Here is a 21909-nt window from a genome sequence, read left to right as displayed (position 1 = left end):
CATGGATTTACGAAGGAGAAATCATGCTTGACTAATCTTCTGGAATTTTGCAAGAGCGGGAAGGCAGATTATTATCTGTTTGGTGTCAAGTTCAGAAAAGAGGAAGTACATTGAGATCTGGGTGTCCATGCACATCAGTCACTGAAAGTAAGCATGCAGGTACAGCAGGCAGAGAAGAAAGCGAATGGCAAGTTTGCCTTCATAACGAGAGGATTTGAGTTTCGGATTAAAGAGGTCCTTCTGCAGTTGTACAGGGCCCTGGTGAGACCACACCTGGAGTATTGTGTGCAGTTTTGGTCTCCCAATTTGAGGAAGAACAATCTTGCTTTTGAGGAAGTGTAGCGTAGGTTCACGAGGTTAATTCCCGGGATGGCGGGACTGTCATATGATGAAAGAATGGAGCGACTGGGCTTTGTATTCACTGGAATTTAGACGGATGGGAGGGGATCTTATGGAAACATATAAAACTATTAAGGGATTGGACACGCTGGAGGCATGAAACATGTTCCCGATGTTGGAGGAGTCCAGAACCAGGCGCCACAGTTTAAGAACAAGGGATAGGCCTTTTATAATCGAGATGAGGAAAAACATTTTCACCCAGAGAGTTGTGAATCTGTGGAAATTCTCTGCCTTAGAAGGCAGTGGAGGCCGATTCACTGGATGCATTCAAGAGTTAGTTAGAGCTCTTAAAGACAGCAGAGTCAAGGGATATGGGAAGAAGGCAGGAACGGGGTTCTGATTGTGGATGATCAGCCATGATCACGGTGAATGGCAGTGCTGGCTCGAAGGGCCAAATGGCTTCCACCTGCACCTATTATCTATTGTCTGACTAATGTGAATTTCCCACATCCCCATTCCCATATCTCACATTCCAACATCCCCATTCCCACATTCCCTATTCCCACATCCCTATTCCCACATCCCTATTCCCACATCCCCATTCCCACATCGTCATCTCCACATCGTCATTCCCACATCCGTATTCCCACATCCTCATTCGCACGTCGTCATCCCCACATCTTCATTCCCACATCCCCATTCCCACATAATCTCCTTCCTCATTCTCGCATCCACATTCCCCATCCTCATATCCCCATTCCCACATCCCCCACATCCCCATTTCCCCATTCCCACATCCCCATTCCCACATCCTCAACCCCATTTCCATATCCCCATTCCCACATCCCCATTCCCATATCCCCATGCCCACATCCCCATTCCCACATCCACATTCCCATATCCCCATCCGCATACACTGGAATTTAGAAGGATGAGAGGGGTTCTTATCAAAACATGTAAGATTATTAAGGGGTTGGACACGTTAGAGGCAGGAAACATGTTCCCAATGTTGGGGGAGTCCGGAACCAGGAGCCACAGTTTAGGAATAAGGGGTAGGCCATTTAGAATGGAGATGAGGAAAAACTTTTTCAGTCAGAGAGTTGTAAATCTGTGGAATTCTCTGCCGCAGAAGGCAGTGGAGGCCAATTCTCTGAATCCATTCAAGAGAGAGCTAGATAGAGCTCATAAGGATAGCGGAGTGAGGGGGTATGGGGATAAGGCAGGAACGGGGTACTGATTGAGAACGATCAGCCATGATCACATTGAATGGTGGTGCTGGCACGAAGGGCCGAATGGCCTACTCCTGCACCTATTGTCTATTCCCACATCCCCATTCCCACATCCCCATTCTCACGTCCTCATCTCCATTCCCACATCCCCATTCCCACATCCACATTCCAAGATCACCATTCCCACATCCTCATCCACATCCACATTCCCACATCCTCATTCCCACATCCCCATTCCCACATCCCCATTCCCACATCCCCATTCCCACATCCCCATTCCCACATCCCCTTCCCACATCCCCATTCCCACATCCCCTTCCCACATCCCCATTCCCACATCCCCATTCCCACATCCCCATTCCCACATCCCCATTCCCACATCCCCATTCCCACATCCCCATTCCCACATCCCCATTCTCACATCCCCATTCCCATATCCCCATTCCCACATCCATTCCCACATCCTTATTCCCACATCCTCATTCGCACATTCCCACATCCTCAACCACATTCCCACATCTCATCCACATTCCAACATCCTCATTCCCACATCCCCATTCCCACATCCTTATCCACATTCCCATTCCCATATCTCCATTCCCACATCCCCATTCCCACATCCCCATTCCCACATCCTCATTCGCACATCCACATTCCCACATGCTCATCCACATTCCCACATCCTCATTCCCACATCCTCATTCCCACATCCTCATTCCCACATCCCCATTCCCACATCCTTATTCCCACATCCCCATTCCCACATCCACTTCCACATTCCCACATCCCCAATCCCATATCCCCACATCCCCATTCCCACATCCCCATTCCCACATCCTCATTCCCCCATCCTCATTCCCACATCCTCATCCCCATTCCCACATCCCCATTCCCACATCCTCATTCTCACATCCCCATTCCCACATCCCCTTCCCACATCCCCACATCCCCATTCCCACATCCCCATTCCCACATCCCCTTCCCACATCCCCTTCCCACATCCCCATTCCCACATCCCCATTCCCACATCCCCATTCCCACATCCCCATTCCCACATCCCCATTCCCACATCCTCATTCCCACATCCTCATTCCCACATCCTCATTCCCACATCCTCATCCACATTCCCACATCCCCATTCCCACATCCCCATTCCCACATCCCCATTCCCACATCCCCATTCCCCACATCCCCACATCCCCATTCCCACATCCCCATTCCCACATCCACATTCCCACATTCCCCCATCCAACATCCCCATTCCCCCATTCCCACATCCCCATTCCCACATCCCCATTCCCACATCCCCATTCCCACATCCCCTTCCCACATCCCCATTCCCACATCCCCATTCCCACATCCCCATTCCCACATCCCCATTCCCACATCCCCATTCCCACATCCTCATTCCCCCATCCTCATTCCCACATCCTCATTCCCATTCCCACATCCTCATTCCCACATCCCCATTCCCACATCCCCATTCCCACATCCCCATATCCCCATTCCCACATCCCCATTCCCACATCCTCATTCCCCCATCCTCATTCCCACATCCTCATTCCCATTCCCACATCCTCATTCCCCCATCCCCATTCCCCCATCCCCATTCCCACATCCTCATTCCCCCATCCCCATTCCCCCATCCCCATTCCCCCATCCCCATTCCCCCATCCCCATTCCCCCATCCCCATTCCCCCATCCCCATTCCCCCATCCCCATTCCCCCATCCCCATTCCCCCATCCCCATTCCCACATCCCCATTCCCCCATCCCCATTCCCCCATCCCCATTCCCCCATCCCCATTCCCCCATCCCCATTCCCCCATCCCCATATCCCCATTCCCACATCCTTATCCACATTCCCACATCCCCATTCCCACATCCCCCTTCCCACATCCCCATTCCCACATCCCCATTCCCCCATCCCCATTCCCCCATCCCCATTCCCCCATCCCCATATCCCCACATCCCCATTCCCACATCCTCATTCCCCCATCCCCATTCCCCCATCCCCATTCCCCACATCCCCATTCCCCCATCCCCATTCCCCCATCCCCATTCCCACATCCTTATCCACATTCCCACATCCCCATTCCCACATCCCCATCCCCACATCCACATTCCCCCATCCCCATTCCCACATGCCTGTTTAGTGCTTTTATTGTTGGACTGTGTTTTTGGGGGTGTAATTTTGATGCTTATTTAATGCTTTGTTGTTGGACTGTGGGTGATTGAATTAACATTTTGTTCAAGATGGCCGCGGCGTTGTGTTTGGCTGCCTGCCACTGTATGTTTCTTTTTTTTCCCTAGTCAGATGTGCAGCACTTTGGTCAACGTGGGTTGTTTTTAAATGTGCTATACAAATAAATTGACTTGACTTGACTTGACATCCCCATCAACGTGGGTTGTTTTTAAATGTGCTATACAAATAAATTGACTTGACTTGACTTGACATCCCCATTCCCACATCCCCATCTCCTCCATCGTGATGGCAGATGCCAAGTTGTCGGGCACCGCCGCGAGGGGCTCGAGCGCTGGCTGGGATGGGCGGGTGTGTGGGGGAGCGCTCGAGCGCTCGCTGGGATGGGTGGGTGTGTGGGGGAGCGCTCGATGGGCGGGTGTGTGGGGGAGCGCTGGCTGGGCTGGGTGGGTGTGTGGGGGAGCGCTCGATGGGCGGGTGTGTGGGGGAGCGCTCGATGGGCGGGTGTGTGGGGGAGCGCTCGCTGGGCTGGGTGGGTGTGTGGGGGAGCGCTCGATGGGCGGGTGTGTGGGGGAGCGCTCGCTGGGCTGGGTGGGTGTGTGGGGGAGCGCTCGATGGGCTGGGTGGGTGTGTGGGGGAGCGCTCGATGGGCTGGGTGGGTGTGTGGGGGAGCGCTCGATGGGCTGGCTGGGCTGGGATGGGTGGGTGTGTGGGGGAGCGCTCGCTGGGATGGGTGGGTGTGTGGGGGAGCGCTGGGCTGGGATGGGTGGGTGTGTGGGGGAGCGCTGGCTGGGATGGGCGGGTGTGTGGGGGAGCGCTGGGCTGGGATGGGTGGGTGTGTGGGGGAGCGCTCGCTGGGATGGGTGGGTGTGTGGGGGAGCGCTGGGCTGGGATGGGTGGGTGTGTGGGGGAGCGCTCGCTGGGATGGGTGGGTGTGTGGGGGAGCGCTCGATGGGTGGGTGGGTGTGTGGGGGAGCGCTGGGCTGGGATGGGCGGGTGTGTGGGGGAGCGCTCGCTGGGCTGGGATGGGTGGGTGTGTGGGGGAGCGCTGGCTGGGCTGGGATGGGTGGGTGTGTGGGGGAGCGCTCGCTGGGCTGGGATGGGTGGGTGTGTGGGGGAGCGCTCGCTGGGATGTGTGGGTGTGTGGGGGAGCGCTCGCTGGGTTGGGATGGGTGGGTGTGTGGGGGAGCGCTCGCTGGGATGGGTGGGTGTGTGGGGGAGCGCTGGGCTGGGATGGGCGGGTGTGTGGGGGAGCGCTCGCTGGGCTGGGATGGGTGGGTGTGTGGGGGAGCGCTGGGCTGGGATGGGTGGGTGTGTGGGGGAGCGCTGGGCTGGGATGGGCGGGTGTGTGGGGGAGCGCTGGGCTGGGATGGGCGGGTGTGTGGGGGAGCGCTGGGCTGGGATGGGTGGGTGTGTGGGGGAGCGCTGGGCTGGGATGGGCGGGTGTGTGGGGGAGCGCTGGGCTGGGATGGGCGGGTGTGTGGGGGAGCGCTGGGCTGGGATGGGCGGGTGTGTGGGGGAGCGCTCGCTGGGCTGGGATGGGCGGGTGTGTGGGGGAGCGCTGGGCTGGGATGGGCGGGTGTGTGGGGGAGCGCTGGCTGGGCTGGGATGGGCGGGTGTGTGGGGGAGCGCTGGGCTGGGATGGGCGGGTGTGGGGGGGAGCGCTGGGCTGGGATGGGCGGGTGTGGGGGGGAGCGCTGGGCTGGGATGGGTGGGTGTGTGGGGGAGCGCTGGGCTGGGATGGGCGGGTGTGTGGGGGAGCGCTGGCTGGGCTGGGATGGGCGGGTGTGTGGGGGAGCGCTGGCTGGGCTGGGATGGGCGGGTGTGTGGGGGAGCGCTGGGCTGGGATGGGCGGGTGTGTGGGGGAGCGCTCGCTGGGATGGGCGGGTGTGGGGGGGAGCGCTCGCTGGGCTGGGATGGGCGGGTGTGTGGGGGAGCGCTGGGCTGGGATGGGCGGGTGTGTGGGGGAGCGCTGGGCTGGGATGGGCGGGTGTGGGGGGGAGCGCTGGCTGGGCTGGGATGGGCGGGTGTGTGGGGGAGCGCTGGCTGGGCTGGGATGGGTGGGTGTGTGGGGGAGCGCTCGCTGGGCTGGGATGGGCGGGTGTGTGGGGGAGCGCTGGGCTGGGATGGGCGGGTGTGTGGGGGAGCGCTGGGCTGGGATGGGCGGGTGTGGGGGGGAGCGCTGGGCTGGGATGGGCGGGTGTGGGGGGGAGCGCTGGCTGGGCTGGGATGGGCGGGAGTGTGGGGGGAGCGCTGGCTGGGCTGGGATGGGCGGGTGTGTGGGGGAGCGCTGGCTGGGCTGGGATGGGCGGGTGTGTGGGGGAGCGCTCGCTGGGCTGGGATGGGCGGGTGTGGGGGGGAGCGCTGGGCTGGGATGGGCGGGTGTGGGGGGGAGCGCTGGGCTGGGCTGGGCTGGGCTGGGATGGGCGGGTGTGTGGGGGAGCGCTCGCTGGGCTGGGATGGGCGGGTGTGGGGGGGAGCGCTGGGCTGGGCTGGGCTGGGCTGGGATGGGCGGGTGTGTGGGGGGCTGGGCTGGGCTGGGCTGGGCTGGGCTGGGCTGGGCTGGTGTGGGGGGGAGCGCTCGAGCGCTGGCTGGGATGGGCGGGCGCTCGGTGAAGTCGCCGCCTCGGGGGTTGGGTGCGCGGTGACGTCACCGCGTCGGGCGTCGGGAGGGCGGGGTTGTAACCACGTGCGGCCGCCCGGCGCCGGTGTCGTTGCCACGGATGCGGTCTCCATGGTGACGGGGGCCCAGGCTTCAGGCGGAGCGCGGGAGGCGGCGGAAAATGACGGAGATTTTGTGCCGGTGGCTGAACGAGGAGCTGCAGCTGTCCCGGAGAGTGGGTGGGTGAGGGGGGAGGGGGAGGGGCGAGGGGGAGGGGCGAGGGGCGAGGGGCGAGGGGGAGGGGCGAGGGGTGAGGGGCGAGGGGCGAGGGGCTAGGGGCGAGGGGGAGGGGCGAGGGGCGAGGGGCTAGGGGCGAGGGGTGAGGGGCGAGGGGCGAGGGGCTAGGGGCGAGGGGGAGGGGCGAGGGGCGAGGGGCGAGGGGGAGGGGCGAGGGGTGAGGGGCGAGGGGCGAGGGGGAGGGGGAGGGGCGAGGGGCGAGGGGCGAGGGGCTAGGGGCGAGGGGGAGGGGGAGGGGCGAGGGGGAGGGGCGAGGGGGAGGGGCGAGGGGCGAGGGGCGAGGGGGAGGGGGAGGGGGAGGGGCGAGGGGCGAGGGGGAGGGGCTAGGGGCGAGGGGCGAGGGGCGAGGGGGAGGGGGAGGGGCGAGGGGGAGGGGGAGGGGCTAGGGGGAGGGGCGAGGGGCGACAGGCTAGGGGGAGGGGCGAGGGGGAGGGGGAGGGGGAGGGGGTGTGCGAACGGGGTGGGAGTGAGCGCGATAACCACCTTGCTTGCGCAGTAATCAACCAGAACCAGAGACAGTGGCTGGGCAGTGCAGGGCGTGAGTGAGGGGCGACACAGAGGTTGGGCAGGGGGTGAGGGGTGAGTGTGGGGCCGGGGGGTGAAGGTGAGGGGTGAGTGTGGGGCCGGGGGGTGAAGGTGAGGGGTGAGTGTGGGGCCGGGGGGTGAAGGTGAGGGGTGAGGGGTGAGTGTGGGGCCAGGGGGTGAAGGTGAGGGGTGAGGGGTGAGTGTGGGGCCGGGGGGTGAGGGTGAGGGGTGAGGGGTGAGGGGTGAGTGTGGGGCCAGGGGGTGAGGGGTGAGGGGTGAGTGTGGGGCCGGGGGGTGAAGGTGAGGGGTGAGTGTGGGGCCGGGGGGTGAAGGTGAGGGGTGAGGGGTGAGTGTGGGGCCGGGGGGTGAAGGTGAGGGGTGAGGGGTGAGTGTGGGGCCGGGGGGTGAAGGTGAGGGGTGAGGGGTGAGTGTGGGGCCAGGGGGTGAAGGTGAGGGGTGAGGGGTGAGTGTGGGGCCGGGGGATGAAGGTGAGGGGTGAGTGTGGGGCCGGGGGGTGAAGGTGAGGGGTGAGGGGTGAGTGTGGGGCCGGGGGGTGAAGGTGAGGGGTGAGGGGTGAGTGTGGGGCCGGGGGGTGAAGGTGAGGGGTGAGTGTGGGGCCGGGGGGTGAAGGTGAGGGGTGAGGGGTGAGTGTGGGGCCAGGGGGTGAAGGTGAGGGGTGAGTGTGGGGCCAGGGGGTGAAGGTGAGGGGTGAGTGTGGGGCCAGGGGGTGAAGATGAGGGGTGAGTGTGGGGCCGGGAGGTGAAGGTGAGGGGTGAGTGTGGGGGCAGGGGGTGAAGGTGAGGGGTGAGTGTGGGGCCGGGGGGTGAAGGTGAGGGGTGGGTGTGGGGCCTGGGGTGAAGGTGAGGGGTGAGTGTGGGGCCTGGGGGTGAGGGTGAGGGGTTGAGGGGTGAGTGTGGGGCCAGGGGGTGAAGGTGAGGGGTGAGTGTGGGGCCAGGGGGTGAAGGTGAGGGGTGAGTGTGGGGCCGGGGGGTGAAGGTGAGGGGTGGGTGTGGGGCCTGGGGTGAAGGTGAGGGGTGAGTGTGGGGCCTGGGGGTGAAGGTGAGGGGTTGAGGGGTGAGTGTGGGGCCAGGGGGTGAAGGTGAGGGGTGAGTGTGGGGCCAGGGGGTGAAGGTGAGGGGTGAGTGTGGGGCCAGGGGGTGAAGGTGAGGGGTGAGTGTGGAGCCAGGGGGTGAAGATGAGGGGTGAGTGTGGGGCCAGGGGGTGAAGGTGAGGGGTGAGTGTGGGGCCGAGGGGTGAAGGTGAGGGGTGGGTGTGGGGCCAGGTGGTGAAGGTGAGGGGTGAGGGTGGGGCCTGGGGTGAAGGTGAGGGGTGAGTGTGGGGCCTGGGGGTGAGGGTGAGGGGTTGAGGGGTGAGTGTGGGGCCTGGGTATGAAGGTGAGGGGTGAGTGTGGGGCCAGGGGGTGAGGGTGAGGGGTGAGTGTGGGGCCTGGGGGTGAAGGTGAGGGGTGAGTGTGGGGCCAGGGGGTGAGGGTGAGGGGTGAGTGTGGGGCCAGGGGGTGAAGGTGCGGGGTTGAGGGGTGAGTGTGGGGCCTGGGGGTGAAGGTGAGGGGTGAGTGTGGGGCCAGGGGGAGAGGGTGAGGGGTGAGTGTGGGGCCAGGGGCTGCGGGTGAGGGGTGAGTGTGGGGCCTGGGGGTGAAGGTGAGGGGTGAGTGTGGGGCCAGGGGGTGAGGGTGAGGGGTGAGTGTGGGGCCTGGGGATGAAGGTGAGGGGTGGGTGTGGGGCCAGGGGGTGAGGGTGAGGGGTGAGTGTGGGGCCAGGGGGTGAGGGTGAGGGGTGAGTGTGGGGCCAGGGGGTGAGGGTGAGGGGTTGAGGGGTGAGTGTGGGGCCTGGGGATGAAGGTGAGGGGTGGGTGTGGGGCCAGGGGGTGAAGGTGAGTGTGGGGCCAGGGGGGGTGAAGGTGAGGGGTTGAGGGGTGAGTGTGGGGCCTGGGGGTGAAGGTGAGAGGTGAGTGTGGGGCCAGGGGGTGAGGGTGAGGGGTGAGTGTGGGGCCTGGGGGTGAGGGTGAGAGGTGAGTGTGGGGCCGAGGAGGGGGAGGGTGAGGGGTAAGTGTGGGGCCGGGGGGTGAAGGTGAGGGGTGAGTGTGGGGCCAGGGGGTGAGGGTGAGGGGTGAGTGTGGGGCCAGGGGGTGAAAGTGAGGGGTGAGTGTGGGGCCAGGGGGTGAGGGTGAGGGGTGAGTGTGGGGCCAGGGGGTGAAGGTGAGGGGTTGAGGGGTGAGTGTGGGGCCTGGGGGTGAAGGTGAGAGGTGAGTGTGGGGCCAGGGGGTGAGGGTGAGGGGTGAGTGTGGGGCCAGGGGGTGAAGGTGAGGGGTGGGTGTGGGGCCAGGTGTTGAAGGTGAGGGGTGAGTGTGGGGCCTGGGAGTGAAGGTGAGGGGTGAGTGTGGGGCCAGGGGGTGAAGGTGAGGGGTGAGTGTGGGGCCAGGGGGTGAAGGTGCGGGGTTGAGGGGTGAGTGTGGGGCCTGGGGGTAAAGGTGTGAGGTGAGTGTGGGGCCAGGGGGTGAGGGTGAGGGGTGAGTGTGGGGCCAGGGGGTGAAGGTGAGGGGTGGGTGTGGGGCCAGGTGGTGAAGGTGAGGGGTGAGTGTGGGGCCTGGGGGTGAAGGTGAGGGGTGAGTGTGGGGCCAGGGGGTGAAGATGAGGGGTGTGTGGGGTGAGGGGGTGAAGGTGAGGGGTGAGTGTGGGGCCAGGGGGTGAGGGGTTGAGGGGTGAGTGTGGGGCCAGGGGGTGAAGGTGAGGGGTGGGTGTGGGGCCAGGTGGTGAAGGTGAGGGGTGAGTGTGGGGCCTGGGGGTGAAGGTGAGGGGTGAGTGTGGGGCCGGGGGGGTGAAGGTGAGGGGTGAGTGTGGGGCCGGGGGGTGAAGGTGAGGGGTGAGTGTGGGGCCGGGGGGTGAAGGTGAGGGGTGACTGTGGGGCCAGGGGGTGAGGGTGAGGGGTGAGTGTGGGGCCAGGGGGTGAAGGTGAGGGGTGGGTGTGGGGCCAGGGGGTGAAGGTGAGTGTGGGGCCAGGGGGTGAAGGTGAGGGGTTGAGGGGTGAGTGTGGGGCCTGGGCGTGAAGGTGAGAGGTGAGTGTGGGGCCAGGGCGTGAGGGTGAGGGGTGAGTGTGGGGCCAGTGGGTGAGGGTGAGGGGTGAGTGTGGGGCCGGGGGGGTGAAGGTGAGGGATGAGTGTGGGGCCGGGGGGTGAAGGTGAGGGGTGAGGGGTGAGTGTGGGGCCAGGGGGTGAAAGTGAGGGGTGAGTGTGGGGTCAGGGGGTGAGGGTGAGGGGTGAGTGTGGGGCCAGGGGGTGAAGTTGAGGGGTGAGTGTGGGGCCTGGGGGTGAAGGTGAGAGGTGAGTGTGGGGCCAGGGGGTGAGGGTGAGGGGTGAGTGTGGGGCCAGGGGGTGAAGGTGAGGGTGGGTGTGGGGCCAGGTGGTGAAGGTGAGGGGTGAGTGTGGGGCCTGGGGGTGAAGGTGAGGGGTGAGTGTGGGGCAAGGGGTGAAGGTGAGGGGTGAATGTGGGGCCAGGGAGTGAAGGTGCGGGGTTGAGGGGTGAGTGTGGGGCCTGGGGGTGAAGGTGAGAGGTGAGTGTGGGGCCAGGGGGTGAGGGTGAGGGGTGCGTGTGGGGCCAGGGGGTGAGGGTGAGAGGTGAGTGTGGGGCCGGGGGGTGAAGGTGAGGGGTGAGTGTGGGGCCGGGGGGTGAAGGTGAGGGGTGAGTGTGGGGCCGGGGGGTGAAGGTGAGGGGTGAGGGGTGAGTGTGGGGCCAGGGGGTGAAGGTGAGGGGTGAGTGTGGGGCCAGGGGGTGAAGGTGAGGGGTGAGTGTGGGGCCAGGGGGTGAAGATGAGGGGTGAGTGTGGGGCCGGGAGGTGAAGGTGAGGGGTGAGTGTGGGGGCAGGGGGTGAAGGTGAGGGGTGAGTGTGGGGCCGGGGGGTGAAGGTGAGGGGTGGGTGTGGGGCCTGGGGTGAAGGTGAGGGGTGAGTGTGGGGCCTGGGGGTGAGGGTGAGGGGTTGAGGGGTGAGTGTGGGGCCAGGGGGTGAAGGTGAGGGGTGAGTGTGGGGCCAGGGGGTGAAGGTGAGGGGTGAGTGTGGGGCCGGGGGGTGAAGGTGAGGGGTGGGTGTGGGGCCTGGGGTGAAGGTGAGGGGTGAGTGTGGGGCCTGGGGGTGAGGGTGAGGGGTTGAGGGGTGAGTGTGGGGCCAGGGGGTGAAGGTGAGGGGTGAGTGTGGGGCCAGGGGGTGAAGGTGAGGGGTGAGTGTGGGGCCAGGGGGTGAAGGTGAGGGGTGAGTGTGGAGCCAGGGGGTGAAGATGAGGGGTGAGTGTGGGGCCAGGGGGTGAAGGTGAGGGGTGAGTGTGGGGCCGAGGGGTGAAGGTGAGGGGTGGGTGTGGGGCCAGGTGGTGAAGGTGAGGGGTGAGGGTGGGGCCTGGGGTGAAGGTGAGGGGTGAGTGTGGGGCCTGGGGGTGAGGGTGAGGGGTTGAGGGGTGAGTGTGGGGCCTGGGGGTGAAGGTGAGGGGTGAGTGTGGGGCCAGGGGGTGAGGGTGAGGGGTGAGTGTGGGGCCTGGGGGTGAAGGTGAGGGGTGAGTGTGGGGCCAGGGGGTGAGGGTGAGGGGTGAGTGTGGGGCCAGGGGGTGAAGGTGCGGGGTTGAGGGGTGAGTGTGGGGCCTGGGGGTGAAGGTGAGGGGTGAGTGTGGGGCCAGGGGGAGAGGGTGAGGGGTGAGTGTGGGGCCAGGGGGTGCGGGTGAGGGGTGAGTGTGGGGCCTGGGGGTGAAGGTGAGGGGTGAGTGTGGGGCCAGGGGGTGAGGGTGAGGGGTGAGTGTGGGGCCTGGGGATGAAGGTGAGGGGTGGGTGTGGGGCCAGGGGGTGAGGGTGAGGGGTGAGTGTGGGGCCAGGGGGTGAGGGTGAGGGGTGAGTGTGGGGCCAGGTGGTGAAGGTGAGGGGTGAGTGTGGGGCCTGGGGGTGAAGGTGAGGGGTGAGTGTGGGGCAAGGGGTGAAGGTGAGGGGTGAATGTGGGGCCAGGGAGTGAAGGTGCGGGGTTGAGGGGTGAGTGTGGGGCCTGGGGGTGAAGGTGAGAGGTGAGTGTGGGGCCAGGGGGTGAGGGTGAGGGGTGCGTGTGGGGCCAGGGGGTGAGGGTGAGAGGTGAGTGTGGGGCCGGGGGGTGAAGGTGAGGGGTGAGTGTGGGGCCGGGGGGTGAAGGTGAGGGGTGAGTGTGGGGCCGGGGGGTGAAGGTGAGGGGTGAGGGGTGAGTGTGGGGCCAGGGGGTGAAGGTGAGGGGTGAGTGTGGGGCCAGGGGGTGAAGGTGAGGGGTGAGTGTGGGGCCAGGGGGTGAAGATGAGGGGTGAGTGTGGGGCCGGGAGGTGAAGGTGAGGGGTGAGTGTGGGGGCAGGGGGTGAAGGTGAGGGGTGAGTGTGGGGCCGGGGGGTGAAGGTGAGGGGTGGGTGTGGGGCCTGGGGTGAAGGTGAGGGGTGAGTGTGGGGCCTGGGGGTGAGGGTGAGGGGTTGAGGGGTGAGTGTGGGGCCAGGGGGTGAAGGTGAGGGGTGAGTGTGGGGCCAGGGGGTGAAGGTGAGGGGTGAGTGTGGGGCCGGGGGGTGAAGGTGAGGGGTGGGTGTGGGGCCTGGGGTGAAGGTGAGGGGTGAGTGTGGGGCCTGGGGGTGAGGGTGAGGGGTTGAGGGGTGAGTGTGGGGCCAGGGGGTGAAGGTGAGGGGTGAGTGTGGGGCCAGGGGGTGAAGGTGAGGGGTGAGTGTGGGGCCAGGGGGTGAAGGTGAGGGGTGAGTGTGGAGCCAGGGGGTGAAGATGAGGGGTGAGTGTGGGGCCAGGGGGTGAAGGTGAGGGGTGAGTGTGGGGCCGAGGGGTGAAGGTGAGGGGTGGGTGTGGGGCCAGGTGGTGAAGGTGAGGGGTGAGGGTGGGGCCTGGGGTGAAGGTGAGGGGTGAGTGTGGGGCCTGGGGGTGAGGGTGAGGGGTTGAGGGGTGAGTGTGGGGCCTGGGGGTGAAGGTGAGGGGTGAGTGTGGGGCCAGGGGGTGAGGGTGAGGGGTGAGTGTGGGGCCTGGGGGTGAAGGTGAGGGGTGAGTGTGGGGCCAGGGGGTGAGGGTGAGGGGTGAGTGTGGGGCCAGGGGGTGAAGGTGCGGGGTTGAAGGGTGAGTGTGGGGCCTGGGGGTGAAGGTGAGGGGTGAGTGTGGGGCCAGGGGGAGAGGGTGAGGGGTGAGTGTGGGGCCAGGGGGTGCGGGTGAGGGGTGAGTGTGGGGCCTGGGGGTGAAGGTGAGGGGTGAGTGTGGGGCCAGGGGGTGAGGGTGAGGGGTGAGTGTGGGGCCTGGGGATGAAGGTGAGGGGTGGGTGTGGGGCCAGGGGGTGAGGGTGAGGGGTGAGTGTGGGGCCAGGGGGTGAGGGTGAGGGGTGAGTGTGGGGCCAGGGGGTGAGGGTGAGGGGTTGAGGGGTGAGTGTGGAGCCTGGGGATGAAGGTGAGGGGTGGGTGTGGGGCCAGGGGGTGAAGGTGAGTGTGGGGCCAGGGGGGGTGAAGGTGAGGGGTTGAGGGGTGAGTGTGGGGCCTGGGGGTGAAGGTGAGAGGTGAGTGTGGGGCCAGGGGGTGAGGGTGAGGGGTGAGTGTGGGGCCTGGGGGTGAGGGTGAGAGGTGAGTGTGGGGCCGAGGAGGGGGAGGGTGAGGGGTGAGTGTGGGGCCGGGGGGTGAAGGTGAGGGGTGAGTGTGGGGCCAGGGGGTGAGGGTGAGGGGTGAGTGTGGGGCCAGGGGGTGAAAGTGAGGGGTGAGTGTGGGGCCAGGGGGTGAGGGTGAGGGGTGAGTGTGGGGCCAGGGGGTGAAGGTGAGGGGTTGAGGGGTGAGTGTGGGGCCTGGGGGTGAAGGTGAGAGGTGAGTGTGGGGCCAGAGGGTGAGGGGTGAGTGTGGGGCCAGGGGGTGAAGGTGAGGGGTGGGTGTGGGGCCAGGTGTTGAAGGTGAGGGGTGAGTGTGGGGCCTGGGAGTGAAGGTGAGGGGTGAGTGTGGGGCCAGGGGGTGAAGGTGAGGGGTGAGTGTGGGGCCAGGGGGTGAAGGTGCGGGGTTGGTGTGGGGCCAGGGGGTGAAGGTGAGTGTGGGGCCAGGGGGTGAAGGTGAGGGGTTGAGGGGTGAGTGTGGGGCCTGGGCATGAAGGTGAGAGGTGAGTGTGGGGCAAGGGGGTGAGGGTGAGGGGTGAGTGTGGGGCCAGGGGGTGAGGGTGAGGGGTGAGTGTGGGGCCGGGGGGTGAAGGTGAGGGATGAGTGTGGGGCCGGGGGGTGAAGGTGAGGGGTGAGGGGTGAGTGTGGGGCCAGGGGGTGAAAGTGAGGGGTGAGTGTGGGGTCAGGGGGTGAGGGTGAGGGGTGAGTGTGGGGCCAGGGGGTGAAGTTGAGGGGTGAGTGTGGGGCCTGGGGGTGAAGGTGAGAGGTGAGTGTGGGGCCAGGGGGTGAGGGTGAGGGGTGAGTGTGGGGCCAGGGGGTGAAGGTGAGGGGTGGGTGTGGGGCCAGGTGGTGAAGGTGAGGGGTGAGTGTGGGGCCTGGGGGTGAAGGTGAGGGGTGAGTGTGGGGCAAGGGGTGAAGGTGAGGGGTGAATGTGGGGCCAGGGGGTGAAGGTGCGGGGTTGAGGGGTGAGTGTGGGGCCTGGGGGTGAAGGTGAGAGGTGAGTGTGGGGCCAGGGGGTGAGGGTGAGGGGTGCGTGTGGGGCCAGGGGGTGAGGGTGAGAGGTGAGTGTGGGGCCGGGGGGTGAAGGTGAGGGGTGAGTGTGGGGCCGGGGGGTGAAGGTGAGGGATGAGTGTGGGGCCGGGGATGAAGGTGAGGGGTGAGGGGTGAGTGTGGGGCCAGGGGATGAAAGTGAGGGGTGAGTGTGGGGCCAGGGGGTGAGGGTGAGGGGTGAGTGTGGGGCCAGGGGGTGAAGGTGAGGGGTTGAGGGGTGAGTGTGGGGCCTGGGGGTGAAGGTGAGAGGTGAGTGTGGGGCCAGGGGGTGAGGGTGAGGGGTGAGTGTGGGGCCAGGGGGTGAAGGTGATGGGTGGGTGTGGGGCCAGGTGGTGAAGGTGAGGGGTGAGTGTGGGGCCAGGGGGTGAAGGTGAGGGGTGAGTGTGGGGCCAGGGGGTGAAGGTGCGGGGTTGAGGGGTGAGTGTGGGGCCTGGGGGTGAAGGTGAGAGGTGAGTGTGGGGCCAGGGGGTGAGGGTGAGGGTTGAGTGTGGGGCCAGGGGGTGAAGGTGAGGGGTGGGTGTGGGGCCAGGTGGTGAAGGTGAGGGGTGGGTGTGGGGCCTGGGGGTGAAGGTGAGGGGTGAGTGTGGGGCCAGGGGGTGAAGATGAGGGGTGTGTGGGGTGAGGGTGTGGAGCTGGGGGGTTGGGTGAGGGATACGTGGGGAGCGGGCGTGGTGAGGTGCAGGCTTGGGGGTGATGGGTAGGCCGGGAGGGGTGAGTGGCAGGCTCGGGTGGGGGGGGGGGGGGTTGCCAGTGATGTGGAAGAGTGTTGTGGAGAGGGGGAAGAGAAGAGGGGTGGGGTGTATGGGTGGCAGCAATGGGAAGGGGAGGGTGGGGGGCAAAGGTGCGGTTTGATGGTGGGGGAGAGGATGCGTTTCAATGGTGGGTGGGGGAACGAGGAGGTGCGGTGAGTGTGTGCGAGGAGTGGGTCATGCTGGTGGGTGAAGGGAGAGGGTGCAGTGGGTGGGGGAGAGGGTGGGAGGAGTGGGTCATGGTAGTGGGTGCAGTGGGTGGGGAGGGGGTGTAGGGGGAGGGTGGGATGAGTGGGTCATGTTGGTGGGTGAAGGGAGAGGGTGCAGTGGGTGGGGGAGAGGGTGGGAGGAGTGGGTCGTGGTGGTGGGTGCGGGGAGTGGGTGCAGTGGGTGTGGGGAGATGAGGGGGGAAGGTGGGAGAAATGGGTCATGCTGGTGGGTGAAGGGAGCGGCTCTTTGCTCTGCCAGTTGCTTGAGACTGATTCACATATTTTTAGATCCCGAAATATTTGCGAAGGAGTTTTCCACGGGATATCTGATTGGAGAGATTCTGAACAAGCACCAACTTCAGAATGACTTTGATCAGTTCTCCCAGGGCAGGTGAGAAAATTTTCACTCTTCTGGGAAATTAAATAAATCCGCAGAACATGGAGCCCGTTTTACAATCATTACAATGGTACTTTATTTGTCACATGTACCTAGGTACATTTTTGTGTACAGTTCAGTACAAGTATCACTGTACATATGCAGGTATCACAAAATGCTGGAGTAACACAGCAGGTCAAGCAGCATCTCTGGAGAGAAGGAATGGGTAACGTTTCGGGACAATAAACAATATACAATAGGTGCAGGAGGAGGCCATTCGGCCCTTCAAGCCAGCACCGCCATTCAATGTGATCATGGCTGATCATTTTCATCAAGACCCTTCTTCAGACTGATGTCGGGGGGGGGCGGGACAAAGAAAGGATATAGGTGGAGACGAAGACAGTGGGAGAACTGGGAAGGGGGAGGGGAAGAGAGGGACAGAGGAACTATCTAAAGTTAGAGAAGTCAATGTTCATACCGTTGGGCTGTCAGCTGCCCAAGCGAAATATGAGGTGCTGTTCCTCCAATTTGCGGTGGGCCTCGCTATGACACTGGAGGAGGCCCATGACAGAAAGGTCAGACTGGGAGTGGGAGGGGGAGTTGAAGTGCTCAGCCACCGGGAGATCAGGTTGGTTAAGGCAGACTGAGCGAAGGTGTTGAGTGAAACGATCGCCGAGCCTGCGTTTGGTCTCGCCGATGTAGAGAAGTTGACATCTGGAACAGTGGATACAATAGATGAGGTTGGAGGGGAGGTGCAGGTGAACCTCTGCCTCACATAGAAACGTAGAAAATGGGTGCAGGAGGAGGCCATTCGGCCCTTTGAGCCAGCACCGCCATTCATGGCTGATCGTCCACAATCAATAACCCGGCCTGCCTTTTCCCCATATCTCTTGATTCCACTAGCCCTCTCTTAAATCCATCCAGTGATTTGGCTTCCACTGCCCTCTGTGGTAGAGAATTCCGCAAATTCACAACTCTCTTGGTGAAAAAGTTCCTTCTCACCTCAGTTTTAAATGGCCTCCCATTTATTCTAAGACTGTGGCCCCTGGTTCTAGACTCTCCCAACATTGGGAACATTTTTCCTGCATCTAGCTTGTCTAGTCCTTTCATAATTTTATGTTTCTGTAAGATCCCCTCTCATCCTTCTAAATTCGAGTGAATACAAGCCTCACCTGGAAAGACTGTTTGGCTCCTTGGATGGAGTCGAGGGGGGAGATAAAGGGACAGGTGTTGCATCTCCTGCACCTATTGTCTATTGGAAGAGGGGACGCCCCTTTTCTTGAAGAATGAGGACATCTCTGATGCCCTAGTGTGAAACACCTCATCCTGGGCGCAGATGCGGCATAGACGGAGGAATTGGGAGATGGGGATAAACTTTTTGCAGGAGACAGGGTGGGAAGAAGTGTAGTCAGATAGGTGTGGGAGTCAGTGGGTTTGTAGTAGATGTCGGTCACTAGTCTGTCTCCTGTGATGGAGATGGTGAGATCCAGAAACGGTAGGGAGATGTCAGAGATGGTTCAAGTAAATTTAAGAGCAGGATGGAAATTAGTGGTGAAGTGCATGAAGTCAGTGAGTTCTGCATGGGTACAAGAGGTAGCACCAATGCAGTCGTCAATGTAGCGGAGGTAGAGTTCGGGGATGGGGCCAGTGCTCGTCTGGAACAGGGATTGTTTGACGTACCCGACAAAGAGGCAGGCATAGCTAGGGCCCATGCGAGTGCCCATAGCTACGCCTCGGGTTTGGAGGAAGTGGGAGGTGTCGAAGGAGAAGTTGTTGAGGGTAAGAACCAGCTCTGTTAAGCGGAGGAGAGTGTTAGTAGATGGGGATTGGCTGGTTCTACGGTCGAGGAAGAAACGGAGGGCTTCAAGACCATCCTTGTGGGGGTTGGAAGTGTAGAATGACTGGACATCCATGGTAAAGATGAGGGAGCGGGGGCCTGGAAACCGGAAGTTATTGAGGAGACGGAGAGCATGTGAGGTGTCTATACATATGCAGGTCGACACAAAATGCTGGAGTAACTCAGCAGGACAGGCAGCCTTTCTGAAGAGAAGAAATGGGTGTTTCGGGTCGAGACCCTTCTTCAGACTCGATCCGAAACGTCACCCAGATGCTGCCTGTCCCACTGAGTTATTCCAGCATTTTGTGTCTAAATTCAATTTAAACCAGCATCTGCGGTTCTTTCCTGCACTGTACATATACACTTAGATAATCTTGAATAATCATCTCAGATACAGTACAAGTGTATAGCGGTAGTACACTAAGAATAGACAGAGTTACCAGACTTGGCGCCATTTTCAAGTCCCAGTTTGTAAGTTCAGGGTTCTTGGCCTGACCATGAAGGCTCGTTGTCCTGGCGGCATTGTGGGATTGGCCTGGCTATGTGTTGCTGCGGTCCTCCGCCGTTGGCAAGGATTGTTGGGGATTGAGAGTTTTGAAGTTTGTGTCAGAGGCAGGATCAGTGCAGGACTCATGTCAGAATTTCAGAAAGTACGTGACCAAGTGGACCCATTGGGCCCAAACTTCTCCTGCATTGGTGCAGCACCCTCTCCTCCCCCACTCCCCCCTTCCTCCCTCCCCTCCCTCCCAACCCCCCTCTCTGCCCCCTCCCCCCCACTCCACCCCCCTCAACCCCTCTTATCCTCCCTCCCTCCCCCCCCCCCCAGGAGATAGATTTAAACTTTAAAATGTGAATAACTTTAAAAATATAACCGATTTCAATGAAACCTCTTCCATTAGCACCAAAGGGATGACGGTGAGTAAGGTGGGCCTAGAATTGTCGCGCTATCGTGTACTGTTTTGGCTGTAGTTCAGGAACAAACAAACAAACGAGAGTTTTAGTATTTAGATATTTAGTTTTTTGAATTTGTAACCAATATATATATATATATATATATATATATATCTCCATCCATCCATCCATCCATCCATCCACTCACTCACTCACTCTCGGTTTGTTTGTGTGCCAAGTTTCGTTAATGGTGGATGAGGAGGCAGTGTTCCCCTTCCATTCTTGCTCACTGGATACAGCCGGGTGATAAGAGTACTAGTATAGGGAAGTCATGACGTATCTGAATAAATCACTCGTTTAGAGACTTGCAGCAGGGAAACAGGCCTTTCGGCCCAACTCATCTACGTCAACCTAGAATTCCTATCCGAACTACCCTCATTTTCCCATGTTTTCCCCATAATCCTCAAAATCTTTCCTACCCATGTACCTGTCCAAATACATTTGAAATGTTGTCATTGTACTTGCTTCAACCGCTTCCTAAGGCATCTAATTCTATATACCCGCCTTCTAAAGCCTTAATGGGAGTTATCTACAGGCCCCCAAACAGTAGCCTGGATATAGGGTGCAAGTTGAATCAAGAGTTAAAATTGGCATGTCGCAAATGTAATGCTACAGTGGTTATGGGAGATTTCAACATGCAGGTAGATTGGGAAAATCAGCTTGGTAATGGACCCCAAGAAAGGGAGTTTGTGGAGTGCCTCCGAGATGGATTCTTAGAGCAGCTTGTACTGGAGCCTACCAGGGAGAAGGCAATTCTGGATTTAGTGTTGTGAAATGAACCGGATTTGATAAGGGAACTCAAGGTTAAAGAGCCATTAGGAGCTAGTGATCATAATATGATGTTTTAATCTACAATTTGAGATGGAGAAGGGAAAATCAGAACTGTTAGTATTGCAGTTGAGCAAGGGGAACAATGGAGGCAGAGAGAGGAGCTGGCCAGAATTGACTGGAAAGAGACCCTAGCAGGGAAGACGGTGGAACAACAATGGCAGGTATTTCTGGGGATAATGCAGAAGGTGCAGGATCAGTTCATTCCAAAGAGGAAGAAAGATTCAAAGGGGAGTAAGAGGCGACCGTGGTTGACAAGGGAAGTCAAGGACAGTATAAAAATAAAAAAGAAGTATAACATAGCAAAGATGAGTGGGAAGCCAGAGGATTGGGACTCTTTTAAGAAGCAACAGAAGATAACTAAAAAGGCAATAAGTGGTGAAAAGATGAGGTACGAAGGTAAGCTAGCAAAGAATATAAAGGAGGATAGTAAAAGCTTCTTTAGGTATGTGAAGAGGAACAAAATAGTTAAGACAAATGTGGGTCCCTTGAAGACAGAAGCAGGCAAATTTATTATGAGGAACAAGGAATTGGCAGACGAGTTAAACATGTACTTTGTATCTGTCTTCACTAAGGAAGACACAAACAATCTCCCAGATGTACTAGTGGACAGAGGTCCTAGGAACTGAAGGAAATTCATGTTAGGCAGGAAATGGTGTTGGGTAGATTGATGGGACTGAAGGCTGATAAAGCCCCAGGGCCTGATGGTCTGCATCCCAGGGTACTTAAGGAAGTGGCTCTAGAAATCGTGGACGCATTGGTGATCATTTTCCATTGGTCTATAGATTCAGGATCAGTTCCTGTGGATTGGAGGGTAGCTAATGTTATCCCACTTTTTAAGAAAGGAGGGAGAGAGAAAATAGGAAATTATAGACCAGTTGGTCTGACATCAGTGGTGGGGAAGATGCTGGAGTCAATTATAAAAGAGGAAATTGCGGAACATTTGGATAGCAGTAACAGGATCGGTCCGAGTCAGCATGGATTTACGAAGGGGAAATCATGCTTGACTAATCTTCTGGAATTTTTTGAGGATGTAACTCGAAAAATGGACAAGGGAAAGCCAGTGGATGTGGTATACCTGGACTTTGAGAAAGCCTTTGATAAGGTCCCACATAGGAGATTAGTGGGCAAAATTAGAGCACATGGTATTGTGGGTAGGGTACTGACATGGATAGAAAATTGGTTGGCAGACAGGAAACAAAGAGTATGGATTAACTGGTCCCTTTCAGAATGGCAGGCAGTGACTAGTGGGGTACTGCAAGGCTTGGTGCTGGGACTGCAGCTATTTACAATATACATCAATGATTTAGATGAAGGGATTAAAAGCAACATTAGCAAATTTGCAGACGACACAAAGCTGGGTGTGAACTGTGAGGAGGATGCTATGAGCTTGCAGGGTGACCTGGACAGGTTGTGTGATGGGCAGATGCATGGCAAATGCAGTTTAATGTGGATAAATGTGAGGTTATCCACATTGGTGGTAAGAACAGGAAGGCAGATTATTATCTGAATGGTGTCAAGTTAGGAAATGGGGAAGTACAAAGCGATCTGGGTGTCCTTGTTCATCAGTCACTGAAAGTAAGCATGCAGGTACAGCAGGCAGTGAAGAAAGCTAATGGCATGTTGGCCTTCATGACAAGACAAGTTGAGAATAGAAGCAAAGAGGTCCTTTTGCAGTTGTACAGGGCCCGAGTGAGACCGCACCTGGAGTACTGTGTGCAGTTTTGGTCTCCAAATTTGAGGAAGGACATTCGTGCTATTGAGGGAGTGCAGCGAAGGTTCACTAGGTTAATTCCCGGAATGGCGGGATTGTCATATGTTGAAAGACTGGAGCGACTGGGCTTGTATATACTGGAATTTAGAAGGATGAGAGGGGATCTTATTGAAACATATAAGATTATTAAGGGATTGGACACGCTATAGGCAGAAAATATGTTCCCAATGTTGGGGGAGTCCAGAACCAGGGGCCACAGTTTAAGAATAAAGGGTAGGCCATTTAGAACGGAGATGAGGAAAAACTTTTTCACTCAGAGTTGTAAATCTGTGGAATTCTCTGGCTCAGAAGGCAGTGGAGGCCAATTCTTTGGATGCTTTCAAGAAA

The 21909-nt window shown here is 60.5% G+C and overlaps 1 protein-coding gene across 1 annotated transcript in view; it reads left to right on the top strand.

The window, feature by feature from the left end:
* The first annotated feature begins 6469 nt into the window (after positions 1 to 6469).
* spef2 (sperm flagellar 2) overlaps positions 6470 to 21909 on the top strand; it is a 131003-nt gene continuing 115563 nt past the window's right edge. Inside the window, 2 exon segments of the mRNA XM_078430530.1 lie at positions 6470 to 6611; positions 16105 to 16207. Of these exon segments, the coding sequence (XP_078286656.1) occupies positions 6554 to 6611; positions 16105 to 16207 (161 nt within the window). The 5' untranslated portion in view covers positions 6470 to 6553.

This window comes from Rhinoraja longicauda, chromosome 3 (genome assembly GCF_053455715.1).
Source record: "Rhinoraja longicauda isolate Sanriku21f chromosome 3, sRhiLon1.1, whole genome shotgun sequence".
NCBI lineage: Eukaryota > Metazoa > Chordata > Chondrichthyes > Rajiformes > Arhynchobatidae > Rhinoraja > Rhinoraja longicauda.
Note: the sequence above shows the minus strand (reverse complement) of the source record. Positions and strands in the feature narration are given on the sequence as shown.